General features: G+C 37.1%; 1 protein-coding gene across 1 annotated transcript in view; it reads left to right on the top strand.

Moving 5' to 3' along the window:
- The first annotated feature begins 216 nt into the window (after positions 1-216).
- LOC149836861 (protease Do-like 1, chloroplastic) overlaps positions 217-18,500 on the top strand; it is a 57,069-nt gene continuing 38,785 nt past the window's right edge. The window contains exons 1-2 of the mRNA XM_090005622.1: positions 217-727; positions 1,233-1,355. Coding sequence (XP_089861748.1) covers positions 282-727; positions 1,233-1,355 — 569 coding nt within the window. The 5' untranslated portion in view covers positions 217-281. The remainder of the gene's footprint in view (positions 728-1,232; positions 1,356-18,500) is intronic.

Genomic DNA, 18,500 nt, shown 5'->3' with positions numbered 1-18,500 from the left:
TCATGTATACATTCAACATGGTGTATCTTATATTGTGCTTCTTCGATGTGAAAAATAATTTTTTTTTCTAAATTATTAAAATATTGGCAAAACCCACTTACAGGTAATAAAAAGATCTGAAACATTAAGTTAAATAAATTATGTAGATCATATCTTTAACATACATACACTGAACGGTATAAAACACTCGACTGGAAGAGAGAAAAACATGCACTTGGAGAAACGACCAACGCCTGCCAATAAACTTCAATCCAGTGGCTGCGTCCTACAATTGGGGTGCGATGGCTGCTTCTCTCCTCGCTTCTTCTCTCCATTCCATCGCTGCATTCCCTCCCTACTCATCTTCCTTCTACTCCAAGGAAACACCCACCACCATCAGGCTACGCTTGTTCATCTGCAGATCCTCTCTTTTCAGAAGCACAACCGCTGTCTCTGCTACCCCAACCCACCCCCAACTGCAACAGAAGCAGCAACAGCACCACCAACATCAATCCCACTTCCTATCTTCTCTTCATAAAGCTATTACTTCCTCCTTGAAGCTAGATTCCATCTTCATCTTCTTTACATCCCTTGCCGTTTCTATCTCCTTGCTTGCCGCCGATACTGATCGTGCCTCGGCCTTCGTTGTCACTGCGCCCAGAAAATTGCAGTCGGATGAGCTCGCCACCGTCCGCCTGTTCCAGGAGAACACGCCCTCCGTCGTCTATATCACCAATCTCGCTGTAAGGTTGTGAATCACCTTTTTGTTTTTCGTTTAATTCTATTTTGTCGTGGTTTTTTTCCTGTTTCAGTTTGTGGGTGTTTCAAATTATGATTTTTTGTGGAATTTCTCATTGTTGGTAAGCACCAATTCATGTTTTTGATCAGCGTTATAAGGATTAGAGTAGCAGTCTTTGCCTGGTAATATTGTCCTGGGATTTTTCTCAGAAAAAAAAAACATTGTCCTGGAAAAATCCTTCCGAGATATCTGGAGCATACTTTAATGAATTGTTCTGTATTCTTGTGAATTCAGTGATATTGGTTTGTCGTTGTAAACGCAGTTCATGATTCGTTTCATAGTTTGTCTTCGGCAAACCACTTTGCGAATCTATCTGATTATTTCCTGAATCCGTTCCCTTGAAGTTCACTTGTATTGACTCCTGCGTCAACATATGCTTTATTACTGAATGGTATGTTTGGTTGTATGCTTAGGAGTGCGCTGTGGTTTCTAATGTTTGATCTTTGATTTGCAGGCAAGATGTATTTACATTGGATGTGTTGGAGGTACCACAGGGTTCTGGGTCAGGATTTGTGTGGGACAAGGATGGACACATTGTTACAAATTATCATGTAATTCGTGGTGCGTCTGACCTTAGGTTAGTTGAATTTTAAATTAGAATTCAGTATTTTCTTCATATAAATCGTTATTTACAATGTGTTTTTTATCAGTCAACATAGGTGGAAATCCATGATGATCATATATTTTAAGCTGTCAAGGGTTCTTCTTTGTTCCAAGGTTATGAGTTATGACTGTGTGCTTATGTTTGTGATATTTGTGCATACAGGCATATGCGTGGAAAAATGTGTGTGTGAAACAGCTATTAAAATTGCATTTTGGTTAGCCTATAATGTAATGATTCGCTTTGCAAGAATTTAAAAAATGATCTTTTTTGTTATGGGTCTTTGTTGGTTTAGGAGTATCAGGAGCAAAACATTTCACTTGATAGATCAAGTTTGACTTATCTAAGCACATCACTATGTGAATCAACAAATTTTTCCTAAATTTTGAAAACCATAATCACCTTCCCTCCTTGATTTAAGCCTAAGTTAGTAAGGGCTGTTTTGGGGCTTTTGGCTAATATATGTGTGTGTGTGTGTGTGTGTGTGTGTGTGTGTGTGTGTGTGTGTGTGTGTGTGTGCATACTTGCTTACATGCAAGTATGTGTAACCTTTGCAATTGTGTACAGATTATGTACATTTTCCCTAGCAAAATTAATATGCCATATGAACTTCACATAAATTGTCACCAATAAGGTATTTTCATGAATTCATAATACATTAAGTTATGACTTAAATTTCAAAAGTACAACTAGTAAATGTGTCTTTTGGTTTCTATCGGACCACTTGATTATTCTTAGAATGATGATTAAAGTACGGAAACACCATCAGAATTTGTTATAGGCAAAAACAAAATATAATGAATTGTTAACATCCACTAGCACTGTGTGTGCACTTTATCTTATAAGAAATATGCTCTCCTGTCTTTGGCCAAGCTAGTTACTTAATGGGCATGGCAAGCAGGAAGATCTTGCTCAATTGCAACTGAGTCAAACCATCCCAGACACCTAAGTTGGAAAAATCTACCCTGAAGAACATGATTCCACAGTTCTATAACAAGGCTGGATATTGATGGAGAGGAGTTATCACTCCAAGATGTCACCAATGGTGAGAGAGTGTTTAAGTGTATGTCACTGTATGTATCATATGCACCTTATTTTATAGATTCGTTTCATATGTATTTTCTCTCTCTCTCTAACACACACAGTATGAGAACTGGAAAATTCCAACTCTAGATGGAAGTGGTGTCCACCAACAATTGTGATTTATTATGAGAACTGGAAAATTCCAACTCTAGATAGATGTGGTGTCCACCAAGAATTAGTCTTTTATCATCAAATTTTGGTGTTAGTGATCTTTGTACTATTTATATTGAGAATGAACTGTACGGGTCTGGTTCTAGACCCAAATTACCCAAATCGTTTTCCTTGTATTATATTTACAGGTTGATGTTATCGGATCTGGGCCAATAGACCCGATCCAGTTTGTATCACATATAATACTGAATATAGGGCACGATTCATCATAAGTGAATTGTGCCAGTCATTGCTGCCTCTCCCTCTTGCAAATCCCCTTCTCCTCTGCAGTGGATGAAGACTGGTCGAAGGTGCGTGATCGCTCACATGGTATCTCGAGATTCTCTTCTTCTTTTCTTTGATTCTAAATCTGATCTTCTTCCCTCTTTCTTTTTCAAGTTTTCAGTCTCTCAATATTGAATCTGTTCACGCCTAACAACCTGGTCACGTGTTTCCTTGCAAAAAAAAAAACTTAAAACTCGGTTATTCTTTTCTTCTCTAGCGCTAGATCGGATCGTTCCCGATCTAGTGCTTTCGTTCCAAGCCAGATTAAATTAAATCTGGTCGTGACAGATTGATTTTTCTTTCTTCAGCAGAGTTAAATCGAATCTGATCGTATTAGATCAGCTTTGGGTTTCCATTTAAATCTAAATCTCTCGTCTTTTATCGAATCTGATCGTATCAGTCAAACCTTGTTCTTCAATTTTTTTTTTAATCTAATTATTCTTCCTTGTTCAGAACGTTGAATCATATCTGAATAAGATTTCAACGCCCCATAGTGAAATCCGACCTGATCTAGTTCTCTGCTTTAACGTGAAATTTCCTCTCTCATCTTCACGTTTGTTACTCCTAAAACCTAATCAAAGTTTCGATTCAACAAAAATTTCAAATCATTATCTTGTCTTGTTCTATTGATTATTTCTGACTATTTGCAACAATTTAATTTTTCGCAGCAAAAAAAAAAAGGAAAAAAAAATGTACATTGTTGGAAAACTATCGTGGTATAAAACTCATGAGTCATACTATGAAACTTTGGGAGAGGGTGATTGAGTCTAGGTTGAGGAAGGTTGTCATGATATCGGAGAATCAATTTGGTTTTATGCCTGGAAGATCAACTATGGAAGCTATACATCTTCTTAGACAACTTATTGAAAGATATAGAGAGAGGAACAAAGATTTGCATATGGTTTTTATTGATTTAGAGAAGACATACGATAGAGTACCTAGGGACGTTCTCTGGTGGACAATGATGAAGAAAGGTGTTTCTCTCAAGTACATTAGTATAATTAAAGATATGTATGAAGGAGTAGTAACCAATGTCCGCACTTGTGGAGGGGTGACAACCAATTTTCCGATAACGGTTGGGTTACATCAAGGATCTGCTTTAATCCCTTTCCTATTTGCGATAGTGATGGATGAGCTTACGAGATCAATTCAAGAAAATGTACTGTGGTGTATGTTGTTTGCTGATGATATTGTTTTGATTGATGAGTCTAGAGCTGGGGTTAATGCTAAGTTAGAATTATGGAGACAGACATTGGAAGCTAGAGGTTTTAAGTTGAGTAAGAGTAAGACTGAATATATGGAATGTCGGTTTAGTAAGCAACGAAGTAGTGATGGGAGTGTAGTGAAGCTTGGTGAGCAAGATATACCGGTGAATGATTATTTCAAATATTTAGGATCCATCATTCAAAAGTATGGAGAAATTGATGGAGATGTAAATCATAGGATAAAGGTTGGGTGGATGAAATGGAAAAGTGCTACTGGAGTGCTGTGCGATCGTAGAATGCCATTGCGGTTGAAGGGAAAGTTTTATAGGACGACTATTAGACCCGCTTTACTATATGGTACGGAATGTTGGGCTGCCAAGAGACATCATATTCAAAAAATGAGTGTAGCTGAGATGCGGATGCTTAGATGGATGTGTGGAAATACAATAAAAGATAAGATTCGGAACGAAGAGATACGTAAGAAGGTAGGTGTTGCACCCATTGAAAATAAGATGCGAGAGAATCGTTTACGGTGGTTTGGACATATTCGGCGAAGGCCTAATGATGCTCCAGTTAGAAGGTTGGAGAAATGGGAAAATATATTAGTTAAAAGAGGTCGGGGTAGGCCTAGGAAGACTTGGATGGAGATGATAGGAAAGGATATGAATGCTTTGAACCTCACCGAGGACATGGCATTGGATAGAAATGATTGGAGGAAAAGGATTCATGTGGAAGACCCAAAATGAATTTCTTTTTTGGTTCATATCGCTGACCCCAATTGTTTTGGGATGAAGGCGTAGTTGTTGTTGTTGTTGTTGTTGGAAAATCTAACTGTTGGTCAGAGTGTTCCCTTGTTATCTTTCACATGGATTCTCCTTCCCTTCCTTTCAGTTTTCTTGGATAACTCATATTTGAGAAATTAAACTCAAACTACTTGACCTGGAAGCGACAAATTTTGCCTTTTATTAAGAGTTTGGATCTCTCTGGATATCTTGATGGAATGATTCATGCACCACCAGAATTTGTCTTGCAGGAAGAACGAGATGATAAAGGGGAGGTTTCCAATAAACTGGTTTGTAATTCAGAGTTTGCAACATAGAGAAGAAAATATCAAGCGGTTGTGGCTTACATTACCTCTATGCTTTCCCAAGAGGTACTAGTGGCCATTCCAGATGAATGTTCAGCCAGAGAGTTGTGGCAGATATTGGCTCAGACTTATTCACAGATTTCAGAAGCTAGGATTTTGCATTTAAAGAGAGAATTTCAGCTCTTGAAGAAAGTGAGTTTATCAGTTACAGAGTACATAAACAAAGTCAAGAGTATTACAGATCAACTAGCATGGTGGGTTGTGTAATTCGTGACAAAAAAAAGGTTCAACAGGCACTGAGTGGTTTGGGATCTGACTACCACATGTTAGTCACCTCTCTTCTATGTCTTCCTTCATTGTCCAGTTTTGAAGATCTACGGGCTAAGCTACTGCAGTATGAGGTTACCATTAGAGGTAAGGAGATGACCCTGAATTCCAACAATCATGAGGTACTTGTCACATGGATAGCGTCAGGGCGAGGATGTGCGGGTTTTTGAGGCGGACGTGGATACAGAAGAGGTAACCAAGGAGGCCATGGGTTACTTCCCACACCCAACATGTCACCTAACTCGTATCCAGGGAACCAATACTATAGAAATATACCGACATCTTTTTAGCATAATAAAAAGAGGCATATTAAAGCAAATTGCTGGCATAATCCGCAAAACAGAGGCAAATTTAATGATGTCGGGCCTTCTACTAGAGGACAAGTAGGGGACGATCCTAAAGGTGATGAAAAGGAAAATGTGAAGAATCTCCTGATTTCTGCTCTTTCAGAGTTAAGCTTTAAACAAACTGAGCATGAGACTTGGTACATTGACTCCGGGGTTGCTGCACATGTGACATGTGATGTTGGTAAGATTTCGAAACCCATACCTTATCGTGGTAAATTTAGTATTAAAATTGGAGATGGTGCTCTTCATCCTATCTCCCATGTTGGAAATATTTCCCTTCCACTTCTCGATTCCTCATTACCTTTATCTGATGTTTACCATTCTCCTAGCATTGTTAAAAACATTGTTTCTGTTTTGAAACTTGTCGATGCTACTAATTCTTCTGTCGAATTTACTCCTTCTGTATGTGTCAAGGATCTTCTCACGAAGAAGACGCTCGTTGAAGGAGAACGACAGGGAAACATGTATGTCTTCAAGGAGTCTCTTCCAGTTCGTGATGCATCAATAAATTCACTGCCAATTCGTTCAGTGTCATTCAAAAATTATTTTAGTCTATCTTAATGTAATAAGCCAGAAATTTGGTATCGTCGTCTTGGTCATTGTAATCATTCATTTATTGAGAAGCTTGTGTCCAGAGGACTTGTTTCACAGTCTAGTTTGAATGTTGAGGCTGATCTTCATCTTTGTTCCAGTTGTCAATTATGTAAGAGTCATGTTCTTCCATTTCATTCAATAAATCAAAGAGCTTTTGTGCCTTTTGAAATTGTTTATTCTGATGTCTGGGGACTTGCCCCACAACCTTCTTTATCAGACAGTCGTTATTATGTTACCTTCATTGATAGTTATTCCATATACACCTGGATTTATTTTATGAAACATAAATCTGAAGTTTTCAAGCTTTTCTGCTCGTTTTGTGCTTTAGTTGGTAATCAATTTTCAACTAAAATTCAATATTTTCATTGTGACGGTGGAGGAGAGTACTCATCGAAGAAATTTACTGAATTTCTCCAAGATAATGGAATAGGTCATCGAATATCTTATCCACACACACCACAACAAAATGGTGTGGCGGAAAGAAAACACCGACACATTGTAGAAAGTGCGTTGAGTATGTTACATGTCACTCATATTCCTTTAAATTTGTGGTCAACTGCCAATAAAATTGTTAGCAGACCAATCCCCTTATTTTACACTCTTTGGGGTTCATCCTTGTTAAAATGTAAAACTGTACATATATGTATATATAATAATATTATATTATTATATATATATAAATACATTTTTCATTTCTTTTCTGTAATTTTTTTCCTTTATTTTTATTTTTTGTCTTTATGTCATCTAGTTCAGTTTGAACTAGAATGACTGTTGCTAGTCAAGTCCTGTCCAGACTTGACTAGCAATAGAGCTGTTGGACTGACACATTCCAACAGCTCTAAATAGAGTTGTTGGATTGTGTCCAACAGCTCTATTGAGTCCTCTTTCAGCTGTGTATATAAAGGGGTGCAGCCCCTCTTGTATTTTAAGTCCAATGCTTCTTAAGCAATTGGTTTTTCATATCAATAAAGAATACATTTTTATTTTTATTTTCTTTCCAGTTATACCCCTTTTAAGGGTTATGCTTTAGTGTCATTCTTGACACTTGCCCTTGTTAATCTAAGCTCGTGTTTCGAAGATCCCCATTTCATTTCATGGTATCAGAGCCGCGGAAGTACTAAATCTTGAGGAAAAGTTGCCTCGGTTTCTGTGCCCGTTTGCAAAAGTGTTTGCCACTTGAAGAGAAGTGTTTTATCACTTCATTGGAGAAGATTTCACATCTTGTTGTATTGTTTTTTTTTCTTTTTTTTTCATTTTCCTTCTTGTTTCTCTTCTATCCCTATTCTTTCTCTCCTTGTAATCGATGGATGACAATGATAAAGTCACCATCATGCCTATGAAACTAAGCGATACGAACTATGTAACATGGGCTTCAATCATGAAGCACCATATATGGGGAAAAAGCTTATGGGGGATTGTGGATGGTTCCGATTCGGAACCTAAGCTATCTCTTACTAAAAAGGAGGGAGATAAAGAGGTCCCTCTATCGGAAGAAGAGAAAATCAAGGCTATTGCCTCATACGAGAAGAAATGGAAAGAATGGAGAATATCTCATGCGAAGATAATGTCATGGCTTATCAATAGCGTTGACATTAAAAAATGCTCAAGTCTTGCCAAATTTGATCATGCCGATAAGGCATGGGAATACCTTAAGAATATGTATTGTAACAACCACAAATTTTATACTAAAACTTAAGAATTATGTGGATTTGGGCCTTGGATCCGTTATTGGATCCAAAAGAAAAATGCGCATATTAGAGTATTTTAGTAATATTATATAAATAAATATTTAAGAATTTAGATATTTCAAATCCACGGTTCGGACCCAAGTGGATCCAACCCCTGGGTCCACTGTTGTTCAAGCGACCCGGACCCAAATCAAATTGGGTCCAGCATTTCGGGTCGGGGGTCGGACCCGACCCACTCCCTGTAAAGTTTTAATACAGGGAGGGATAAAAAGGGGAGGGCAACCCGATGTGGGTTGCCCGATACACGTAACAAGAAGGGGGGGAAAACCCCTCCCCCGACGTATCGAGAGTTAGGGTTCAGTGGAACCCTAACGCGTAAGGATGAGGAGGAGGGGGAGCACACCGCAGCCGCCGGACAGGTAAGATTTCCTCCCTTTTCGGGAGGCCACCCACCTACAATAGGGGACCCCCGAACCTCTCTTTCTCTCTCTCTCTTTCTCTCGCTGTCCCATTCTCTCTCTCACTCTCTTCTACCTCTCAAAACCTCGAAGCTCCCTCCGACCCCAGGCCGCAGCTCGAGACCTTGCAGTGAAGAGCCGACCTTGCCGGTGGTGGTGCTGTCCAGGCCGACCGACCCCTCTCGTGGATGCCGCAACACCCTCGCCGGATAATGGTAGGTTTTCTGTGATTGTTTTTCAGGTTAATCATAGGTTTGGTGGGGTGTGGGTTGTCCAAAACCGAAATCGGCTGATTTGAGAAGGGGGGGGGGGTTCGTGTAATAAAATGAGGGGACTTCGAATGGGATTTTTGCTGAGTCCTGTTAAGGGATTCACGAATCTCTAAATAGCTGTACATGTTCTTTATTTTTAAGGGGTATCTTGCGATTTTCTGCAGTATGGGTCATGGTTGGGTACACTGCTGGTACCCAAACCAATATGACGATTGTGTAGTTGTCGAGTATATGAATCTCTGTTAATTTTTGAGTTTGATTTCATGTTAAATTGAAAGTGTTGAAATCTTTTTGTTTTGTCTAGTTAACTGTTAATCTATCCAGATATTGATGAGTGGCATGCCTGCTAACATTTAGGACTTGGTAAGTTGATACTGTATGCTGACGTGACTAAAAGTATTATAGGTAGTCTGTTCTCAAATCGGTTTTATACCATTTGACAGTGAAGTGACTTCGCTTACTGTTAGCAAGTCTGGTTAGCTGTTGATGGCTATTTCACATTGACTTCCTATATCAGACTCTGCTTGTCCTTTTTAGAGGATTCTGGTTCTGATTATCCCTTATATTAACATGTTATGTTTCCAAATCCATAAAGTTTAAGGTAAGGTTTCACAGGTTACTATTAAGTATATTGTTGTACCACTATTAAGGGTTCTATCTTGCAAATAACCTGTGGTATAAATACATAATATAGTATGCTGATTCTTAAACACGTAGATTAGTATGTAACCAGGTCACATATCACTCACACACTTAAATACAGGACTATTTCGAGTAATTGAATTAAGTGCGGTTTGGTTTTTCGTGCACTCGGTTATCAACTAAAGGATTGTATTTTTGACTTCATCAAGATCTGATATTTGAAGGCAAAATGCTTGGAAGCTCATGAATTAGTTCTGTACATATTTTTAAAGATTTCATGAATTGTTTTGTGCAACTTTCTTTAAGTATTATATGAAAGATTGATGTGAGGCATGCCTAGGACCTGTATACATAACTTTGGTTAACTTATATTAGGTTGCAATATGTTGATCAATAGACTGTAGCATATGAAAAGTAGCCTTAACTGAGCAGCTTATTATTTTGAAGAAAACTACTTGTAAAGGATACCTATACATTGGTTGCTTTACCCCAATTTTATGCTCATGGCAAAATTTGCATGCTGAATTGTGATAACTAACAGGCCCAATTACTGTAGTTGGACTGTGACCTAATCAATCCAAAAACCCTTGTACCTGTTGGAGGAAAATGTTAAGACTTAATTCTTGCACATGTTGGATTCAAAATTTATAGGCCTAGATAGGCTGGGTGAGTTATTTCAGCAGTACTCCATTAGCTGTTGTGTATATGCACCATGCTCAATCATCAAAAAGGGACTATACCCATTATATTGGAACATAACACAAAATGGTTTGGATGAACTATAACTAGTGTCATTTGGGAAACCCAGTGTGATCATCGCAAAATTTTTCCTCTCGTAATATTCTCTCTCTTCCTTCTCTTTTCCTTTCCAACCTCTTATTTTCCTCCTTTTTGAAGGGAGAAAGATAGAAGACGGAAAGAAAGAGAGAAGAGAAAAGAAAGAAGAGAAGAGAAGAGGAACTATTTTGCGGGTCTCACTTGACCTTAATTTTGAAGAATTTTGAAATAACTCGCCTCCGTTTTTTTTGAAATATTTGCGGGAAAACTGGGAGACGGGATCCGCTCGTCGGTACGAGGTTCGACCGTTCCTTGCGCCTTTACCAGGGGTAATCGAACCAAGGGTCGAATTTATGCCTTTTCGCTTTGCTAAGAAATTATCTGAGTATTTATCCTAAGTCTAGATGCACAAAGAATCATGCTTGTGCAAATGCAAAGATGTATGCTCTTTTCGAAAAATGGTTTGAAAAATTCCCAAGTATTGATGATAGTAGTGAAGAAATGGTTTCTAACTTAGAACTTATGATTTAAACTTCTAAGTTTTCGGAAATAATCAAGAGTTTGGGAAAATAAATGAGAAAGAATGACTTGGAGTTTTGAAATGAAAGGAAATGAAATTTCAAAGTTAGAAATGGATTTTGAATTTAGGAGTTTGAACTTGGATGAATATTTGGAATGGGATTGAATTCTAATTTTGAAGTTTTGAAATTAGAAGAAAATGCGGGAAATCTAAAGGAATTGAGAAATAGGATTGATTTGGAATTCAAGATGGAATTTTGAACCCAAAGTCCGGATTCTAAATAGAATTCGAAGTTGAATTTTGGATTCAGAATTTGGAAATGGGAATTGGATTTGAAATCAGGAATGAAAATGAAATTGGCTTTTGGAATTAAAGTGGAATTTGGATTTGGAATTTTGAATGGAATCGGATTCAGGATTTGGAATCCAAAAATGGAATTGGAATCTGAAGTTGGAGATCCAAAGTAAAGTTGGATCTTTGGATCCTAGATGGAATTTGATTTGAAGTCTGAGATCCAAAGTAGAATTGGATTTTGGATCCTAGAATGGATTTTGGATCTGAATCTGAGATCCAAGGCAAAAGTCTGGATTTTGGATCTTAATTGGATCTGAAGCCTGAGATCCAAAGTAGAATTGGGTTCTGGATCCTAGAATGGATTTGGATCTGAAGCCTAAGATCCAAAGTAGAATTGGATTCTGGATCCTAGAATGGAATTTAGATCTGTAATCTGAGATCCAGAGTAAAATTGGATTCTGGGTCCTAGGATGGAATTGGATCTGAAGTCTGAGATCCAAAGTAGAATTGGATTCTGGATCCTAGAATGGAATTTGGATATGTAATCTGAGATTCAAAGTAGAATTGGATTCATACTTGAAAATCTGGATCCAAGCGGAGATTAACTTTGGATTTTGGGTTTTGAAAGTCCAAATGGGACTTTTGAAGATGGATCTGGGTTTTGAAAACCCAGATTGAACTTAGGAATGTTTGGATTTTGAGATTCAGAGTCAATCTCAACTTTGATTTAAAACTTGAAGAAAACTTGATTTTGAATCAGAAGATGAATCAGAAACTTCAAAGTTAAATTGAACTTTGAAATTGGATTTTGAATTGAGTTGGAATTTTGGAATTTCAAAATTGATTTGAGAATTTGAATTATAAATGAATTTCAAAGTCAATTTAGACTTTGAATTTAGAGCTTGAATTTGGAATGAATCAAGAATATAAAGATTGAATTTTGAAATTTCAAAGTCAAATTGGACTTTGAACTTGGAATTTAAATCTTTGAAATAAGATAGAAGAATGAATTAAACTATAGACTGAAGAAAGATATTTGAGATCACTTGGATTTTGGAAAAGAATTTTGAAAAATATGATGTTGCTCTATCTTAAATGATGAATGAATTTGAATAAGTTTGAAATTGGATTTGAAAAATCATATTTCATTCTTCAAATGAATTTAAATAAGATTAATGATATAATACACTCCTGACTATGGTCATTGAATGTATTATATAATAGTCATATCTAAATTCAAATGAAGGATAAAATACCTTTTTGGTGCTTTTATAGAATTTAAAATGAAATTAACCCTCAATATACCTTGACTATGGCCATTGGTATATGTTTTGAGTTAATTTTAAGTTAAATTCTGATAAAAGAAGAAAATATTTTAGGAAAATATGATGAATTTTGAAAAAGGATCCAGTGTGGATCCAGTGTTATTTTATAAAAGATAAAAATACTAAGTCTTGTTTACATCCCGACTATGGCCGTTGATGTAAATCGTCGACTTAGGATTAATTTACCTCTTACGAAATGGTGCATGTGCCATTCGTGTTCCCATTTGTGAGAATTTGAAAAATAAAGGAAAAGAATGCATGAAAACAAGCAAATCATGATTTTACAATGCTCATTCATTCTATCTAAAACTGGAAATGTAAGGAATTCTCATTATATCTAACTATTACAATAATTTAAAATTGAATTTACAACTCCAAATAATGACCTTTCTTCACATATTCCCCTGCAAAAATACTTGGTTAGTATAAAAAATGGAAGAGAATTACATATGTCAAAAAGATGCTAATGGCAAGAGAAATTGCTCATAGGTCAAGACCTTTATGATGGAAAGATAGGAAATGATGTATATACTTATATACATACTTATATATATGTATATACATGTTCATATATATATATATATATATATATATATATATATATATATATATATAAGGTATATACAATAGCCTGTGAGATGAGATGATGTGGTGGAGGTCTGAAGCAAATGTGCTGAAATGTGGGTGGTTTGTGTTGGCATGGTGGTTGAGAGATTGTAGTGTTGATCTGCTACGGTGGGTGCAGCAAGATGTGATTACGCAATGAGTAGCTGTTGCGTAATGGTGGGTAGCTGATGATAATGTCAATGGTAGTGCTGTGATGCTGGAATGGCTGTGAATGTGGTATAGCAGGGAGCACACCGGTTGCAGCTGAGTGTTGCAACGATGAAAGCAGGAAGGTGGAAATGCAAGTGTTGTGGGCATAGGCTGTGAAGAGTTGTAGTAATGTACTTGGTGAAATGTAGATACTACAATAGATATAAACAGTGATATAGTGATCGACTGCAGAGGTGTCTTCTGTTGTATCTTAATACAAAAATGCAACTCTATCAAGGATATCAAATGGAGTATATCAACGTTGCAAACAGGGGCTTGAAGCATATGCTACAGTGGTGTTGTGTTGTAGCAGTGGTGAAGGTGACAAGTGCAGGAAGTTACGATAGCAGTGAGCCTTGTGTGCAAGGTATGTGCAGGGAGAATGCAATGCTATTGTGAAGTTGTCACATGAGTTTGTGATTGTGGGACTGGCAACCCAGTCCAAAAAAGTGGAGCTTGTGCAACGGTTGAAGCATATGCACAGGATATTGTGTAGATAACTAGATATTGGAACCTACAGGTAATGTGTAAGTGAGTGAGCTTATTGCTGCAAGTGCAGCGAGATGGTGAATGTATACTGTAAATGTGCTGATGCACTATGGTATCTTGCAGTAGGCAAAGGTGAACCAGAATTAACAATGAGAAGCTGGAACAGACAGTGCAACAGTGACAAGGCCTTTGGTAAGATGAGGAACAACATCTTATATTTCTTCTGGTTGAACCAAAGTCTTTGCTGATATTAGATCACAGGATCGTTTCATGTTGGATTTGGTTTCGCCCCGTGAAACATGTGGTGGATGTTTTCAACCTTTCCTTCTGACGGTTGAACTGTTTTATCTTGATGCACATCAAGATTTGATTCCTGCATTGCCTCCTGAATATCGAATTTTTTTTTTTAGCAAACTTTTTTTTTTTCGATTTCTGTCGAAAAACATCAGATGTTGTCATTTGCTCAAGTATATCAAGCTCAACATCCCCCTTTTCCTTCTAACCAATCCACTCTGTTGAAGAACTCTTGAGCTTCATCAAATGCTTCCATTGGGAGCCCTTCTTTCTCTTCCACCCCTGTAACATCAACAGTGCTTGGTGTTGAAGCACTATCGAGGTCAGGTAGGAGAATCTCTGCTCCGAAGTCCTTCAGGAATCGATCCTTAGCATCCCACAAAATATCAATTTCATCATGGTTGAGAATCAAAATATTCGACCTAATGAAAGTTGTGTTGAACCTAACCCTGAACATCATCTCTTTTCTTCTCCTCCCTCAAGCTCGCATAGATATAGGATAACATTGATTTAGGACATTCAACCAGTATATATATATATATATATATATATATATATATATATATATATATATATATATTAGGAAAACATCAAGAAGTTACAGATATGAATCCATGTACAAAGATAAATTCTAAACTGTAGAAGAATAAATGGTGGAATTATTGAAAGACCTCAGAACATGCTGGACATAGAGGGAAAAAAAAAATCTGAACACTTACCGAGAACTTATTTCAAGTAAATATCAGGGTCTTATTTTAAAGATTGTGGAAATGAATACAAAACCATTTAGTTGCTAACACATACATATGAATACAACACAAAAGAAAGGAGAAAAAGGGGTAATAATGCACTGAATCTAGATATCAATCCTGGTTAATAAAAATGCCTTAGAAGATCTTAACCTCATTGTAGAAGGTGGAAAGCATTAACACACATAACACAAGGAATTGGAATGAGATGCAGAAGATAGAAATTTTTTGAAAAGATCATCATCATTTGCCAAGCAGTGGAGTTTTTAGTTTTCTCACTGAAACAAATGAAATCGATGATAAGAACACTCGTTGCCCCTGTCTTCTCGATCCCAACTTTCATTGAGGATTTATTGCAGATGGATCAATAAGATCCACTAGCAGCCATGCCTCAGAAATTGGGATACTTCCCTTTTAACGCGAGAGATGTTGAGAACCAGCAGTCACTGATTCATCAGTACAGGCTTGACCACCTGTGATTGATTCAGCTTCATCCTTATTTGCAGAATTTACCACCCCGTAAGGTCAAGATGGTAACGCCACAACCGGCCATCAATGAGACAAATTCTGTATTGAGTTTGATTGATAGAACCATCATCTGGTAATGAGTTTAGAACAACTCTTGGGGGGGGGGGTTGTTGGTTGGTGAAGCCGAGAGGAGATTTACGGATGATATCACTTAATGGGCGAGGTGCATAACAAATGATGGTGAATGCCAATGAAAACACATGCAACATGGATGATGTAAACAACCTATACCTGAAATGGGACCATGCGATGCAAAATAAACAGATGCAAAAAGAGAGTGCATATAGAGCAAGAGGGTAAACATGCAAATGGAGAGGAATAAGTGATGAAGGAAAACAAGAGATATAATGCAGAGAATGTCGATGTTAAAATGATCTTAAACAAATTACAGGAAAGGAAAAATACCATGAACAAAAATAAACCGGAAGAAATTCAAATAAATAGACTACAGAAATAGAAGAACAAAATGTTGGAATACGATGATTCCCTTGATGTTGCAAGTCTGTAAATCGATATTGCCATATGTAAATCGAGGTTACAGAGAGTGCGTTCAATGGGGCCAAACAGAAAAAAAAATAGAAGAAAATAAAATAAAATAAAAAAAAAAACAAAGGGGAAGAGGAATACTTACTGTATTCTTACTGCAGAAATCTGGAAGGAAGGAATTCTTCAGTAGCCTGGAGGGGAGGCTTGTTGAGTGAAAAATGGATTGAAATCCTTTGTTCTCAGGGAAAACCCGATGGATGCTAGAGGAGAGGTTGCTGCCTGAAGATGGATGCTAGTAAAAAAAAGATCGATCCCCTCCTGTTTCTGGCTGGCTCTCCTTTATAGGGGAAAGGAGAAGACTCGAGAAGAAAAACTTCCGTTGCAGATCAATGGTGGGCGAGAAAGACCAGCGATCGGAGGATGGAGGGCTCAATGGAGGTTTCCAGAATGGGGTTCGTTGAAGATTGAGGGCGGAGGGCGAAAATGGCTGTTTGAAGATGGACGATGGTGAGAGGAGATGAAAACGCGCGGGAGGAGTTTGTTAGGAATTTTTTTCCTATTTCAAAAAGGTGGTTCTCTTTTTAGAAATTTTTTTGAAAAAATGGTTTGAATGTGAGGTTTTCAGAAAAATTATCTTAAAAGGTTTCAAAAGTTCGAAAATCATTCGCTTTTCTTGTAGCTTTTTCTCAAATTTTTTGGTCTTTTATGTTATTTCTCAATTTTTTTTGTATTTTTAGAATAAAATCCTAAAGTTTGTGAGAAAACAAAGATTAAAACTATTTAATTTTTTTTTTTGTGTTTTTGCAAAAATATTTACAAAAGGGAATTTTTATGAGAATTTTAAAAAGCCATTTTGAGAAAATTTCTTCAGAAATGGGTTTGGATCCGGATTTTGAGAAAATATGGATTTAAAGTACTGGATTCGGATCCAGAATTGATTTTGAATACATTAATATGGAATTTAATTCAGAAAATCTAAAGAATGACTGAAATTTAGCTTTGAAATTGTTTTGATTTTCTCGGAAAATGGAATCAGGGGCAAAAAGACCATTTTACAGATCTTTGAAAAATTTGGGGTGTTCACACCCAGCCTAATGGGCAATATGGGTTGAATACCCGGTACGGGTACCAGACTATTAGCTTGTATGCTATGGCAATAAAACTAATGAAAAACTTAATATTAAAGGTTGTGCGCCCGACTGGTTTGAAGGTACCGGGGTCTTGGTGCTTGACGATTTAAAGGTACCGAAACATTATGAATAATGATCAAAACACTGGTAAGAAACTCAAATTTAATTTCTGTGCTTGACTGGTTTAAAGGCACCAGAGCACTTTGAGTGGGTTTAAGCAATCAATGTGGAAAAAGGATTTGGATGGTTTATTCACCTTGGTAAATAAACTAAGGATGGGAATTCTACTGCCGTGGTAGTAGAAGGAAGTTGGGGAAAGGTCCTGTACTTCGGGAAATAAATTTAAATAAAAAGAGTAACCCACTCAGTTTCAGGCTTACCTTGGAGAGGGTAGGTGGTACAAAACTCTGGGGACATGTGTTTAGTTTCGAGCGTAAAGTGACTCGTTGGTCCCAGTCCCCAGAGTCGGGGGACCCGGACTACCAATTGTGTCCTAGGTGGTAGTTTCATGTTCTTCTGCAGAAGTTAGGGATGCATCCTGTTTTGGTTTTGGCCTTTGGGAGTTTCTCTCGGTCACTGGCCGCTCCCTTGGGATTTCAGTCACAGTTAGAATGTTCGGGTTAATAAAACAACTTTGAATAATATACCCCCGAACGTTCTCTTCTGTGATGGTTGCCTTGGCCCGTGTGTACCCGCGGGATAAGAAAAGATAAACATCAACTAGAACAGTTAGGTATCACTGTGTTGGAGTCATTAAAGAGACATTTGCATACTCTTTCATCATGCTTTATATTTGGTGCTTATGATAAAACAACATCCTAAATTGTGCATATATTAGTTAATTGAATTCATATTATGGATGTTATATAGATGTTATTCATGTTAGTGTAAGTTCTGCTTTAATTGCTTAATACCTTGCTTAATTGTTGTAGTTGCATAACGTGCTTTTTGTGATTAAGTATAACTGTTACATAATCTACCTTTTTATTTAGATATATGTCTGTTATTGCTGTTGCATCGACTTCCTTATGTGTTTATGTATAGACTGAAAATCAAACACGACACCCACATCGCACACCTGACACATGATCTACTTGCAAGAATAATTACAGTTTTCCTACTTAGACGTGGTAGTCTAATTCCTATAATTTTTATCATTTTCAGGCACAGAGTAGTCCATGAGCGAAGCAGGATGAGGCGCTGACCAGGACTGGATCTATTTGTTCCCTGGCGGTCCTAATTGTTTTTTTATTGAAATTTTTGTTTTAAGACTGATGATGTGATAAACTCTGTTTGGATTCTATTATTATTGAAACAAAAATAAATGGTGTGGTTGTTTTTACCTTCCTGTATCGTTCTGAAATGCTTAACCCTAGAATCATTTGTTGGTTTCATCAAAAAAAAAAATCCTGAAAAATCTGGGTTAAAATTTTGGGGCGTTACATGTATTCCCTTAAAGATATTGCACACGTGTGCAACCTCCAAGAAAAAGTTTGAATGATGACACAAGGAGACAAAACTATTCGTGAATATTACAATGGGTTGCCCGAACTTTGGGAAGAACTTTCCCTTTTA

Source organism: Nuphar pumila, chromosome 5, assembly GCF_984573655.1.
Source record: "Nuphar pumila chromosome 5, dmNupPumi1.hap1.1, whole genome shotgun sequence".
NCBI classification, from domain to species: Eukaryota; Viridiplantae; Streptophyta; class Magnoliopsida; order Nymphaeales; family Nymphaeaceae; genus Nuphar; species Nuphar pumila.
This window is presented reverse-complemented; position numbering and strand designations above follow the sequence as displayed.